At 34.8% G+C, this 15,079-nt stretch overlaps 2 protein-coding genes across 7 annotated transcripts; one reads left to right on the plus strand and one right to left on the minus strand.

The window, feature by feature from the left end:
• Positions 1-74: 74 nt before the first annotated feature.
• Positions 75-6,865, minus strand: LOC145934570 (rho GTPase-activating protein 17). 6 transcript variants are annotated; one of them, XM_083035132.1, is made up of 10 exons: positions 5,923-6,865; positions 5,283-5,436; positions 4,807-5,092; positions 4,346-4,570; positions 3,911-4,208; positions 3,597-3,836; positions 2,695-3,494; positions 2,422-2,600; positions 2,069-2,116; positions 75-1,984 (listed from the first exon to the last, which is right to left on the minus strand). In XM_083035132.1, exons 1-10 carry the CDS (start codon positions 5,973-5,975, stop codon positions 1,682-1,684), a joined length of 2,586 nt encoding a protein of 861 aa, XP_082891258.1. In that variant the 5' UTR covers positions 5,976-6,865; the 3' UTR covers positions 75-1,681. The 6 variants fall into 6 exon arrangements, with proteins under 6 accessions (XP_082891258.1, XP_082891257.1, XP_082891256.1 ...); XM_083035131.1 differs by having other exon boundaries at positions 75-2,116; positions 5,923-6,216; positions 6,484-6,864; XM_083035130.1 differs by having other exon boundaries at positions 75-2,116; positions 5,923-6,216; positions 6,361-6,864.
• Positions 6,866-7,042: 177 nt separating this feature from the next.
• On the plus strand, positions 7,043-14,347 carry LOC145934575 (UNC93-like protein MFSD11). Its single transcript, XM_083035147.1, has 2 exons — positions 7,043-7,291; positions 13,058-14,347. The coding sequence occupies exons 1-2, from the start codon at positions 7,205-7,207 to the stop codon at positions 14,345-14,347; spliced, it is 1,377 nt and encodes a 458-aa protein (XP_082891273.1). The 5' UTR covers positions 7,043-7,204.
• Positions 14,348-15,079: the final 732 nt, after the last annotated feature.

Here is a 15,079-nt window from a genome sequence, read left to right on the forward strand (position 1 = left end):
TTTTTTTTTCATAAAATATAATCATTGTTAACATATTATATCTATCTCTTTACCCACAATTAAAGGGTACTAATTAAATAATACTGCATCTTTATTTTGAGAGATAACTATAAAAAAAAAATATATGAATTTCATTGCAGAGAAAATAAAAATTTGATTAATTCATTGCATATATAAAATTTCAAATAAAATATTTTAATAAATGCTAATATACATATAAAATATTGAATTTTTTTAATTAAAAAAATATATATCTTCAAATAAATATATATTTTTGGAAAAATATATATTTATTTGTATGTAAGTAATATTATTTTATTATAACTGCAAGTTAATTTTTTAAATTTTGCAAATCTAGCATTCTCTTTCGATACAAAATGCAATAAACTCGGGATCTTTTAGGCATATTACAAATTTTATTTATAATCATACTCTGTAAAATAACATTAAAAAGAGAGTTTTTGAAAAATAAAACAGGAAACATTTGTGTATTGCTTAATTGTAATTTGTAAAAAAAATTATGTATATATTACGTATATTTATGTTTGTATATTACATATATTTTGAAAAAAGGAGGAAACTAACAAAAACGATTATATTAATATGTTGTATGATAATGAAAAGTGTTTCTATTGTAGATATATATAGAGATATATTTGATATGTATAGACTCAACTGGCACGATTATCTTAGCCTGATGATTTAAGATCACGAGTTTATTGCATGTAAATATTCCGTGAGATTTAAACATGTAAAAATTAATGTTTAACTATATTAGAAAAAAATCTTTCACTTTTCAGGTATTAACAGTAATTCAGAATCGTGCATCAAATCGATCAAATATAAAGCGCCGATGCGTTCACTTTTTTCCAGCATTTTATAACGATTAACAAACAATCCTTGCTAATAAATATCACCCGTTGATTCAATTCCAACATACTGATCATATCAGTCCGTTCAAACATTAATTCATTTTTCCCCTTTTTAATGGACGTATCAATTAAAAATTTATATTTCTAACGCTGATGTTATTTAACGTTTTGCAGACTAAAGTTGATTCTGTAATAACTTCAACTTTGTATATTATTGAGCACACTGAATTTTGTGCACTTCAATATTTACAGTCAAAATGCGATCTAAACTCATATTCTTATTCTTAGAGCTCGTCTCTTCTTATTCGCAATAAGTATAAAAATTGGTAATAAGCTGCAAAAATATCATGATCGATTACGAAATTAGATAGATGTATACCTAAAATTGGTTTGAATACAATGTACGGCGTGCTAAAAGCTGCCGAATGCAAAACGTCCAAATGCATACTTGTGTGAATCCTCCTGTTACCGTATAAATGGCAATTGTCAACACGCTCTTCTCATTAGATTATCCATTGGAATATAATAAGAAGTCGTATAAATAGGGAGATCACGGGAAAAATAGAGTAACTTTGTCCGAATATTATCAAATCTACGAATATACTCGCCTCATTTAAAATCTCCGATGTGGACGAATGCATGTCGATGTTCCTCTATATAAATACAATCACGATGCCTCTCATCGAAGATTCCCATTAATTCTTTGTCCGTGTTGTACAGATTTCTATCGATGACATACGTGTGAAATCTTCATCTTTCAACAGTAAAAACATCGGCGATTGTCTCTCGCACTTCGTAATCGAGCTTAATTAAAGATTAGTGCTTTCTTGTTCCGATTTAGGCCGGGCGGTAGGCGGCGGCGGTGGCGGAGGTTGCGGCCTCGGTGGTCGCTGATGAACTCTCGGCGAGGCCGGCTTCTGTTGCGGCGACTTGAGAACCGTCACCACTGTGTTGGTCTGCGTTTGAACGTCCATAATATTACCCTCCGATCTGGTTCGCGCGTGCGCCTTGTTGGTTTGTTCGTGCGACGTGTTCAGCTTCTCGGGCTTCTCCGAACGTTCAGTACCGTACAACGACATCGACGACGGCCGGCTACCCACACTTGGACTTCTCTGCAAGTTCGAAGTTGCCGTGTTGCCAGTGCTCTCGATGCCCAGGATGGCACTGTTCCCCCCACGCACTTGTATTATACTGACCTGTTGCTTGTCCACAGAGTACACGTGAGCCCTTTCCAGTGTTAAAGGCTGTAGACAATTTAACGAGAACACTTAATTTTGTAGAAATTACTGTGCAACGAGACACGTTATTTTTTATACATAATTATTTTATACAAAATAAAGAGCGAATATACTGTGTGAAAAAGCTTCAGATCAGATTGATGTGCAATTTTTACTTCAAATATAGCTTACGTTACGTTCTCAAAATGTAATATCCAGGCAGTTATTTGTTGTCCACTTGTAGTAACTACATTTGTTACAAATGATTATCACTTATGTGTAGAAAGAAATAAAACTTTTTACTACTATCAAATTTTTTTTCAAATACTCACCCCTGGATCAGTTTCTAGATTGTCATTAACGAGACGCGGCTGTTGTCTAATGAGACTCGATGGACGAACTAAGCCGGGTGGTCGTTCAGGGATCGCCGGTTTACCGCTTCTTTCATTCGGAGATACATGCATATTCGTAACATTGCTGTCTAATTTTTTACGAAATTCAACGCCTTCTTCTGTAATAATTAGATATAGATTAACATAACAAAACAAGTGTGAAAGTCAATACATATAAATTAATGTAAAATGACATTAAGAAAAATATTTCACCTGCGTTATGCACAATATGTGTTATACTTCTTGGTGCCGCGACTGGTCTTTTCCTTTCTAACGTAGAGGGTTTTTCTGTAGGTACTGGTTTTGGCTTCTGTACTATAATTTCACTATGCTCGATTTCCGTAATTATCTTAGCAACATTATCGGACGAGTTTCCATTTGGTTTCTCCTTTGCACTTGATATATTTACTTTTGTATCGTATCTTTGTGGTTCTTGGGTACTTTTATCCACGTCATTGAAGACTTCACTTTGGTGAGCGCTGGTTTCTTGTAATCGTTCGGGATTATCAACAGAACGAGTTGATTCCGTCGGAATCCATTCCAAAGTTGATTGCGACTTCGTTGTCGATTCCACTTCTGCATGCTTGTCATGCTTTTCTACATTGCTTTCGTGTCGTATCAATTCGGTGTTTACTTCGTGCTTTTGAGCCTTATATGTTGATCGATTTAGAGTAGATGTCAACGCTCTCGGTGGTTTGTCCGGCGTCGGAGGTGGCTTGTCGTCTCTTTTCTCATGCCTGTCCGGAGTATTGGCGCTCGGCGGTGTTGGTGCTGGTTTATTTTTTCGACGCGTCGCCGGTTTCGGACTGCCTTGCGTTGGACTTTCGCCGTGATCGCTGAGACTACTGTTGGACACACAACGACGCATACCGATATTCTGATTTTCCATATCATTCATAATGCCGATCTCTAGATCACGATCAAAATCCACTTCACCGGGGAAGAACCAGTCTGCATATGTAATTAATTGGTCTACTATAAGACTAGAGTTGTTTGCTGTACTCATATTCATCCTGCAATCATGACAAGAGTATATTTTTAATAGCAGAGTATTGATTAAGCTATAATTATTTAAAATACATAAATAAATGTATAATGTATATAAAATTGCTTACACTATCGTATTTGCGTCCTCTTGCGGACTCCAAATCAGATTTGGTGCAATGACAATAGCGATGTTTTGCGGTGTCATTTTATTTATATCTTGATTTTTCGTGAGCACAGCTAAGAACTTAATTAAAAACCGCAAATTTTCCAAGTTTACCGGTGGCAGTTTATGTAATACCTCCCAAAGAGCTCGTAACCTCGTATCATTGTGCGAAATTTTGGCCGCAGCCATCCATTCGTGATACAATCTGAATAATAATAGATACATTATGTACAGAATGATAATAATTACTGATATTGATTAAGAATAATCGATACTTGCTTGTACGTCAATAGAGGCTCTGGTAATTCTCGTAAATATGATTTCAATGCGCCGGCAATAACATGCGGATCTTTGTATTCAAGAGCCGTCCCTAAAGTAAGACAACAGGCATCTAGACTTAATTTAATTCGTCGCGATTTCGACGCGGCGCCAGCTATTCTAAAGAGACCTTCCTCTTCTATACCCAAACGCAATAATGCGGATACACATAATTGTATGGGCAGTGCGATTTTTCTGTTTGTCACCCTAAGATGTTCTTCAAGAGGATATCCATAGACTGGTTTCATTTCATTATCATCTGTAATTAATCATCGCATAAATATTTATTATATTAAATATATTATATTATTATATTTTTTAGTTATTATATTTGAGTATGTCAAGAATTTTCCTTATGACAAAAGCATTTCTAGCTGGAAAGTACATGAAACTTACTAATATAACTCTCCAATCCAGGTATAAGATCTTCAAGACAATGCAATGCGCTTTCATGATATGCTCGCTGAAGTTTTATATATTGGATAATTGTTTGACCTATTTCAGTCTCCCGCGACATGAGCTGAAACATTTCTGCAGCCAATTGATCTCTGCACTGTTCAACTTTCGATTCAGCATCTTCCAATTCCTCCTTCAAATTATCTATCTTTGTTGCACCTGTACCTATATAAAATATAAAAATTTCATAATTTTTAGAATTCAGTGTGCTCTTATATAAATTATATTAAATACTTATATATTTGCTTTAAGCAAGATAAATTGAAAGAATATAATAATAATATGTGATAAAAGAAAATGTGATAAATAATAAAAGAAGAAATAAAATCTTTAATATTTTTAAAATACTATTGTTATATAAACTCTTTAACCAGAGATTTTTTAAATTTGATGATTCTTACCAGTGCTGTGTTTAATTGCTTGACAATATCTTGTTCTAGCACTGTCCATATCTAAGATAAGACGTGCCAAATTTCTTTTATGCTTCAATATATTTGGTACATCGGTATCTAAAATATGCTGCAACGGAGCAGCCACATATTGCTCGACCTTTGCCTCATGTTCTACAGTTTCATTAGCCAGTGACATTTGTACTCGTCCACATTCTACCAGTGCAAAACTCATGAGACCGTCTTCACCGGCATTCTCCAACATGGTTTGCCCAAGTATATATTCAGGGCATTTTTTCTAAGAAATAAAATAAAATTTAATATATGTAACAGCTGTTAAATAAATCTAATAATAAAAGAAAATAGAGCAATTAAAACTTAAATTTTGATATAATAACAATTATTGATAAGATTTATCCTAAAATCTACTTCAAATTTTATTCTTATTTATAATAATCTGAATCTACCGATATAATTCATTTATTTACCAAACGTTTCTCCTTGAGAGCTTGGTCTTGTGTAATAGTTTGGTTCGGTGGGTTTCCGAGTCTTTTACTAAGACCGGTAAGAGCTGCTCTAATCTGTTCAACATGCTTGTCGGCAGCCACCAAATCATCCGTTAATACTTCCGTTCTACCAGCTCTGTTCATATAAAATATAAAATTTCAGTGAGATATTCTATATTTAATTGCAAGAAAATCTTATCTTTTATTTTTTACAGACTACTTTGTTTTTATCTCTTCTAATCTACCCAATATCCATATACGAGTAATCAATTTTGGAATACTTTAATCTAGAATTTATCTCGTGATAAATCATATTTTTTTACTCAAATGTGATCTGTGTAATTATAATTTTGATAAATTACTTCCAACAGGAAATATACATCAATATACTAATTCCTTATCTGCTCGTTATTATAATATTACAAGTATTTTGTAGCAACAAAAGGGTTTTTTAATTATCCAATTCAGTGTAATATATATGTAATTGATAAAGAATGAAGATAATTGAAGATACTTGATGCGATATATAGAATATGTAGATGCGATTGAGGCGATTGGCAGTTAAAGTTGGGAAGAACTGTAATTAATATATGGTCGACGTATTTTTATCTGAATCAGCTACCTGGAGAAGGTCTGATCGGCCAGTTGCTTCACCCGGAAGAACTGTTTCTTCATGGTTGACCGAGCTGTCGATGACACTAGACACTAAAAATACTACGCTTCGCGAACCGTCCCGATCACTTTTTCACACACCGATACCTCTCGACTCGTGCTTACGCTCGCGCATTCTTCGTGGTTCCTTCAACGTGGTTCCTTAGCGCGACGAGGAAGCTCGGCGGAGACAGGGAGGGTCCTTCGTGTCGCGGCAAGGGCGAGTGTCCGTCATGATGTTTGTACAATGAGCTCATAGCCGGCGCTGAAAACAGATACGTTTGTACAGTTGATCTATTCTCGTGCACCATCGATAAAGTCCAGCGATAAAGACTCCCGGGGAGAAACGCCTTTTCAACGCCGGCGATCCCCCTGGATTAATTTGGGTTAAGTAAATCTAACTTTGCACCTTGCCGTCCTTTTCTCTCTTCCTCTCTCTCTTTCTCTCTCTCTCTCTCTCTCTCTCTCTCTCTCGCTCTCTCTCTCTCTCTCGCTCTCTCTCCTTCGAGATTATAATAGACAATGAACGAACATTAACCGCAACCGAGGTATCCGGGTGACGTTTGAGGTTCGGTGCGATTGTGACGTTCTTACGTCACGTCGAAGCACCTGTCGAGGTTTTCATAAGCGATTTTCTCGACGTTCTCCTTCGTTTTCCTCGTCATAAAGTATTGCGAGGTAGGAGAATCACGGTTTATGCACTATTCTGTTCGTTGGACGCACAACCTGGAGCTTGATCAACCTGGAACTCGACGTACTCCGGCGCGATTCACCGACCTCCGACGTTTATTCGACGTCTTTTTTTATCCTTTCTGATAACAATCGCCCTCGAATCCCTTTCGCGATAACGCGACGGCACAGCTAATATAAAAGTCCGTCGAACCCGCGCAAAATCGCTCTACTCTTCAATCGCTCCCCCCTTTACCCTTGAGACTCGCCCAAGGATCGATCGCGCGCATCGTATCGATCTACGGGAAGATCGAGCGATCGATGCGCGCGGGTGACGCAACGACGTCGATACCTCGATAGATCGCACGATCCATCGCCAACTTCACAGCTCGCCAGAGATTTTATACAGCGCTGTCGTTCGCTGGCTCGCGTGTTTTCACTTCTACCATCCGCGCGGTGATCATCTGTCAAACGACAGCAGTCGTCTGCGAGGAACTTGGAATCCGAAACCGCGCGCGAAACGCGAATCGATACGAGGCGATTACTTTGATTTTGCGACAGGTACGCGAAATCCTCCCGCAATCATGGACCGGCCATTTTTCAACGTGATGCTCCTAAGTCTTGGATTTATGCTGGTCTTCACGGCGTTTCAAACGATGGGCAATATAGAGGTGAGCGTCGATAGTGGTGCGTGTGTTCGTTATTATTATTATTATTATTACTGGCGTTGCACTTCCGCGTTTCCCTATGCGCAGATCGCAAGCTTGAAGGTTCCAGCGCGACATTCCAGTGTGTGCGCTTTCGAAAAAAACTATAAATAATAATAAATATATTTTTATAAAATAAAAAAATTTTCGACATTTTTAAATAATATTCTTTAAGAAGTAAAATAGTTGTTTTTTTTTACACAAGATTATATATAACTGGCATAACGAAATGCTTCACCAGTAATTTTTAGTTCGTCTATTTTTAATTTTGCATTTGCATTTTTTTTTGCATTTGACGCATTTATATTCACGGTCAGCTTTGAATATCATTAAAAACTCAACAAACTATCAAAATAAAATAATAGCAATCGAGAAATAAAATATTAAAAGTAAATAATTTCATATTATAAGAAGTTTTTTTAAAAGTGACTGATAATTTGTATGTGTGTGTCTGTGCATTTATTATATATTATCAAATGTATTCATTATATCTTCATTACGTTATATAGTCCGGAATTATCACAATTCGTATTAATTTCAGATAATTATTTTTTAAAAATAATAAAAGAAAAAAAACAATAAAAAATAATATATAATTTAAAATGAGAAGAAAAAAAAACAATAAAATAATAAATGCATAATAAACACACACGCCTAGTTTTAATAAAATATTTTTATTTTTATAATCTGGAATAATGTTGGGGGAGGAAACATTTGTGATTTATAACACAATCTTCAATTCTCTCTGCAATATGCCAGCACTATATAGGATTAATGGCACGATTGGATAATATTCGGTGATCAGCATCGTGATTTTGTCTGTGAACGTTACGACGAGCGAAATTTCAATTACGTTTAGGTATTCAAGTGCGAGCAATTTGTCTGAATTATTTGCGCACTCTTATATTCAGCCACTTTAATTTGAGGACGAAAACAAGTTGGAAACGTGCGACTATACTTATAAATAATTTAATTAAGACTAAACAAATAAAAGAGAAATTAATTTTCTTGAAATCAATATCTCGATTAAGTATTTGACTTCGCAATTGTCTGCATTATAACGCGACGAAGCATTTGTATATATTGTTTGTAAAATATTATAAATATGTATAAATCGGGGACATTATGCGCGTTATTAGTCGCGGTTTAGAAAGTACTACAAAAGGCAAACTACTAAGTAGTCACGAACACCGGACTGAAACGCCTCTAAATTACACGATGTTATTTGATCGACTACTTTCGGCAGATTGCAAAACGTATAATTTACGAAATATGTATATTAAATACGCTACAACCTGTTATAGAATCTCCTTTTTTCCCCAAAGATTAAGCAATGTTTGGGTCAGGTCGTTGACCCTAAAAAAGAGCCTCGAGATCAATCTTTTATTAATGACATTTTTCTCGCGGTATTTTGATATCAAATAAAGAGAAAAATGATTGTTTCCTATATCGTACACCTTTTTCTCATATTTAGTAAATGGATTGAATCTTACTATAGAATTTCGTCTTGTTTTTCTCTATTCTAAAACTTCGTAATTCGTTATCTTGTTATCCGAGGTCGGAGATTGTTATGTTTTCAGAGTATTGCGCAATATTTTTAGGAATAATCTTTCAAACTTCATACTTCATCTGTCTGGAAAGAAACTTACATAATTTGTATTCCGGGGATATTGTAATCTACAAATGCACAAGTATTGTGTTCCGGCAAACCGCTATATCTGTTAGTCATTACCAGCTGCACATTATCTCTGCATTTCATAAATATCTTTGGATATGCAATATTTACGAGCGATTTTTTAATAACGCGAATAATTGATCGTCGCGGCGTACAATGATCTTTGTTCACCGACCACTTTATAATGACATTACGTCTGATTAGCTCGCGAAAGTCGCAGATTAGTCAGATATTTTCTACAGTGACACATCGAGTTCAACGATGATATTTTTGTATTATTTCTGCCTTTAAATTTTTTTAAAGAGCAATATATAAATAAAGGGGAATCTCATGTTATCGTATAACTGTGAGAAGAAAAACGAATGAACAATTTTGCATAATAAGAGAGTTAATTATTCACGAAGACGTCCAAAGTAATTAAATTGTAAAATCTTCGAGTTTCTCCTCTTCGAAATGAAAATATTGCGCAATCTCACTAAATCTTTGAAATACTCGTTTTGTAGAGAGTTTTTTTTATTAATTGAGCTTAACATAGCTTAAAAAACTTTTGCATCTCTGTTTTAAAATCTATAATGTTCGGATATTAAATTTTTTTAATCAATCATGTTCAAACCCATTAATCTATTTGAAATAATTAATTTAAAATTATAACCATTTATGTAAATTACAAATAATAAAGCGTTTCTCTAAACGATTCTTTACGATATATATTTTTTGCGTGACAGTTTTATCGCATTGATTGACTTGCTTTGTATGTTTAATCGTGAAAAGCTTACCACATCGCATATCAGTTACGTCAACTTTTTCAAGATTTAAGATATTAATTCTCTCTCCTAGAAAGATATCGAAGATTTTTGATTGTGATTTTACTATTACTTTTACTATTATTATATCGATATTATCTTTTACAATGTAGATATCAGAAGTTGCAGCTTGTCGTTACATGTTGCATTTAGAAGAGAACTTTGCATAATAATTAAATTGCATTTAAAAGAATTTACAATTACGGATTGTCCTTCGCCTCATTATCTCTGGTATGCATCAAATTAATCTGGTATGCATCAAATTAATCTGGTGGGCTAATTCGATGTTAATTACGATTGCGTTCTGCCGGATCATAATCGGGTCATTATCAAATGGAAATTGGCAATCGTTCGTTATTCGATGACATCAATATTCTAATCGTAATTTATGCCAAGTGTTAAATTAGAAAGAAAGAGACGAGAAAAATGAAAAGTGAGAGGTTTCGTACCTTCGGATCGCTATATATTTTTTACATTTTTAATCGTTAGAATTTTTTTTTTAAAACGAGAAAAATCCGAATGAATCGGCGTCTTATTTAATTATCGAATTTTTAAAAATAGAACTGCTGATTTCTCGAAGGTGGCGAAGGAGAAAGTTTGTGAGCGTTTATCAATGTGAAATGAATTACATACTAGATGTGCTCCATAATTGCATTCGCCAAAACCTGTCCGAACCGACGTAACCGGTTCTCCAAATTTACGTTTCACGTGTCCTTCGCCACGTGCAACTAACCGAAGATCATGACTTTAAGTTTACAAAGAATTATCCGGATTTTGTGCAAAGATCGAGATAATGCACACCAGAAGAATCCTCGAGCCATTTCTTCCACGCACTTAAAAAAAAAAAAAAATATATAAAACAGTACGCCTTTCTCGGCTGATGCAACTATTCAAGCGCAACATAGTCTCCCTTTCACTTTTAGGCCCGATAGGACGACATGAAAGAAAAAGGGGAAGGGATCGTAATGTCAGTTATCTACATAATACGTTCGACGAGTACTTTTATATATAATTTATGACTAATTTGTGACTATTTTTAACTAACTGATAAATATATGTATATGTTATTTTGTGTAAACAAACGCCCCTTTTAATAATTATAAGTTTTTAAATTAAAATAGTAGAAGCAAATTATAAAGCTCTTGCAATGTCGTTTAATATGCAAGATACATCATTACCGGAAGAGAGATAAAAGATAAGAGATAATAAAAGTAATAAATATATAGAATTGCATGTTATAATCTCGGATTTTCGTGCAATCGCACAATCGCATATTATTTAACTAAATCAAATTTTGCTTTTAAAGAAGATTCTGCGGAAAATATTTTATAAAAATTATTATATATATATAATGCAAGTACATAATTATTAAATGTAAAATGTTTCAGAATTTTCACATTTTTTTTATGTATAAATTTTTTCCTATTCACGAAGTTATAGCACGAGTTCGCAAAGTTAATAATGTGAGAGCAATGTAAACATTTATATATCTGTAATCTTCCACAATACCACAACAGATTTTATCGAACGATTTTATCCCTATCTTAATGTATACTTTGCACCCGATTCTTAAAGAATCGTAAAACGAGGTTTCGAAGATATTCGCTAATAAAATATATCGTTATCTTACCGAAAATCCCACTTATTTATCGCTTACGTCACTATCTTGACATAGAACATTGCATTTTACGCGAATAAATATAATTAATTGGTTACAAATAATCAGGTTGTATAGGATAAGGATGCAAATATTTAACGAACAGATTTTAATTTGAAAATAATTAAAAATCTAAACATTGTTAAACATTGATTTGTATCTTGTATCTCTGATATCACATTAATGTATTCATCATATTGCGTTATTAGAAACGTGTTACAAAAAGAATATCTATAACAACACAACAAAATTACAAAAGAAAATAAAGATATCTTTCTTTTATTTTTCTTTGAGATCAAGTTTACTTGTATTTCTGACCTATATAATATTTTTTTAATAGTTATCGCTAATGCGATAAATGTTACGTTACCTATACTGATATGACTATTGATTACTAATAATTTTTAACGCCAACGAGATTTGATTATGTTGTTTACCGTAAAATAATAGTTCAGAAGTGAGAATAAACTACTACTTTCCTGTATATGAAAGTGCAATTAAAATTATTACACTTTTAATGCATGGCATTCAATTTGATTTTATTACGACAGTAATAATAAGTCGTGAATAAAAAAATACAAATATATTATACGAACTTTTTAAATGTTGATCAAATAATTAATATAGTTAGATCCTTAAATTTTTCATTATAACAATGTATCCTACTTTATAGTTATATTACATGGATAATTCTGATTTACTTAATTTTTTATTTAATTTTTAATATATCTGTGTTTTTCTCATTGTGTGAAATCATTATATTTATATAACATTTCTAAATCTTGCCTGAAACATTTCTATTTTTGATAAATTTTTTTTGAAACATTCTGTATCATTATCTTTTTAAGAATATGCTAACGGCATTGCAAAGGAATATAATGTTCACATTTCTAAAGCATTGATACTCTGAGATTATCCTTGGTTGAGATAAAAATGTAGTCCTGTTTTAGTATGTAAAAACCAGTTTCAGACTTAAAAGAAGAGAAATACCGGAACCAGAATGAAATTCAATGCCAATTTTATTATTTTTTTATGGCATTTTTCAAATTCTTATATGTTTCTTATTTGATCACTTTCCATTTCTTACATTATACGAGATAGTTATCTATAAAAATGTTTATCATTCAGAATATATTTTTCTTGCCATTTCTTAATAATTTTTCTACTTTAAAGTAACTGCATAATATTCAAATTTATTTTAATAAAATCCATAATTAAGAGAGATCTTTAATTGTTCATTTTTATAGAAAATATTTTTTATAAATATTTTTTATAAAATATTGAGATTAAAAATAAGAGAATATAAAAGAGATATATAAATGTTTACAGAAAAGAGCGTAACTTCAAAATTAATAATTGATGGAGTATATATTTTCAGAGAAGAGCAAATCTTCTAGGAATATCTTGTACATAAGACACAAAAGATAGTTTCTCTTTTCGTGACATATCGCGATTACCATTTGACATTTCTAAATCGATCGATTGTCATCGGTACAAGAAAGCAAGTCTACAATAGTCTATGTCTATACAATGTCGCTACACACGGCCGCGAATATAAAGAAAGTATACACGTCTGACCTTTTTTGTCTGTATAGAAAACTGTTCTGACCAGCATCCATTGGGAGGATACCAGCTTCAATGCGGACGCTTACATCAGCCTAGCCATCATCTACGGCGTGTTCGCGACCTGTAACTGGTTGGCACCGTCTTACATCTCGATTACGGGTCCGCGAGCAGCCATACTCACCGGTTCCTGTTGCTACGTCCTGTTCATCGCCTCGTTTTTCTGGCCGCACGAGGGATTTCTGTATGGTGTATCAGCCGTTCTCGGAGTAGGCGCCGCCCTCATCTGGACCGGACATGGACAATATCTTACGGAGAATAGCGACCGTGATACCATGTCTCGGAACGCCGGTATCTTCTGGGCGATCTTTCAAACGTCGCAGTTCGCCGGCAATCTGTTCGTCTACTTCATGTTCAAGAACCCCACCATTGATCGTGAGCAACGGACAATCGTTTTCGGCGTGCTGACCGGCCTTTCGGTGATCGGCACCATAGTGCTGGCGACTTTGAACAGATCACCGCAGAGACTATCGCTGGGCGAAGCCGAGGGGGTGTCCAGTGCCGACAAGGAGCTGCGGTTGCCGGAACCGATGCGCAGGAAACCTCTGGAGGCCGCGTGGAGCGCCTTCGTAGACGCGATCAAGCTCTTCCTCACGCCAAACATGCTGCTGCTGTCGTTCACGTTCATCTACACGGGCCTCGAGCTCACCTTCTATTCCGGCGTTTACTCGAGCAGCGTCGGCTTCACCAAAGCCATGGGCGAGGATCGTAAAAGCCTCGTAGGATTGTCCGGTATCTTCATCGGACTCGGCGAAGTCGTAGGTGGTGCCATTTTCGGCATTTTCGCGTCCAAGATATTCCGTAACAGCGGCGGCTGGCCGGTGGTGCTCACTGGTTTATTCGTGCATCTCTTCGCTTTCATCAGCATCTTCCTGAATCTGCCGAACGACGCGTCATTCATGGACACGGACAATGTGGGCTTCATCACACCTTCGCCGATACTCGCGATGGCGGGCAGTCTCGCCCTCGGCTTCGGCGATGCCTGCTTCAACACGCAGCTCTATTCGCTGCTGGGTGTCCTGTTCATCAAGGAGAGCGCGCCGGCCTTCGCTCTTTTTAAATTTTGTCAGTCAGTTGCGGCAGCCATCAGCTTTTCATACAGTACTACAGCCGGACTGCACATACAACTCGCGGTACTACTCGTAACTATATTCTTTGGTACGGCAGCCTTCTGTTATGTCGAATATAGGGTGAAAAAATCGAGAAATGAGATCCCGCAGGATATCGATCCGGCGCTGGTCGACACGAACGGTGAAGATTGATAGGTTTATTGTTAGTTAAATACTTTTTTTAGGGTACAAAAATATGTAGCGAGATGCGAAAGATCTCGAAAAACAAGTATTGAGCATCGTCAAATACGAAAAGTCGCGTTGAACATTAAAACTAATAAACTCAAACAAATGTTATGGGAAATTATTTTAATATTTTAATGACTAGATGACTCTTTGCAAATTTATATGATGCCTGAATTTTTGTTGGTTTATTAGAGACTTTTTACAATATCGTATTGTAAATACAGTACACTAATGTTCATGTTTGCCGTGAACAATCGCGAAGTGACGTAGCGATTCTTGTTTTTTGAAACATGCTATTGCGAAAAGTCTATTGTATATAGTCAAATCTGTAAAAATATCATCACGTGATCGATTGTTATATATCGTGATCTTCCAATTTCTATTTTTCAACTTTTACTTTCGGAGTATTGATGTATTTTAAATTGATATTTTAAATTCTCTTTTAAAAAGTGATATACAAATATGTCAGATACATGCATATGCATCTACTTATTAGAATCGATATTCTAATTATAAAATATTATAGAATGCAAGATTTATCAATTGATACAATAATTTCATCCTTCTCATGCACATGTTTAATTGCAATATCGAGTTTGTATATGTGTGCGTGCGTGTGTGTTGTTAATAGCGATTCTCGCATCATTATTATAATGTACTGCGATTTTGACATTGTGACTAACTAGTCTGTAACACGAG

The sequence above is a fragment of the Prenolepis imparis genome, unplaced genomic scaffold (assembly GCF_030444845.1).
Source record: "Prenolepis imparis isolate NDT839.2.m4 unplaced genomic scaffold, iyPreImpa1.0 SCAF_3, whole genome shotgun sequence".
NCBI classification, from domain to species: Eukaryota; Metazoa; Arthropoda; class Insecta; order Hymenoptera; family Formicidae; genus Prenolepis; species Prenolepis imparis.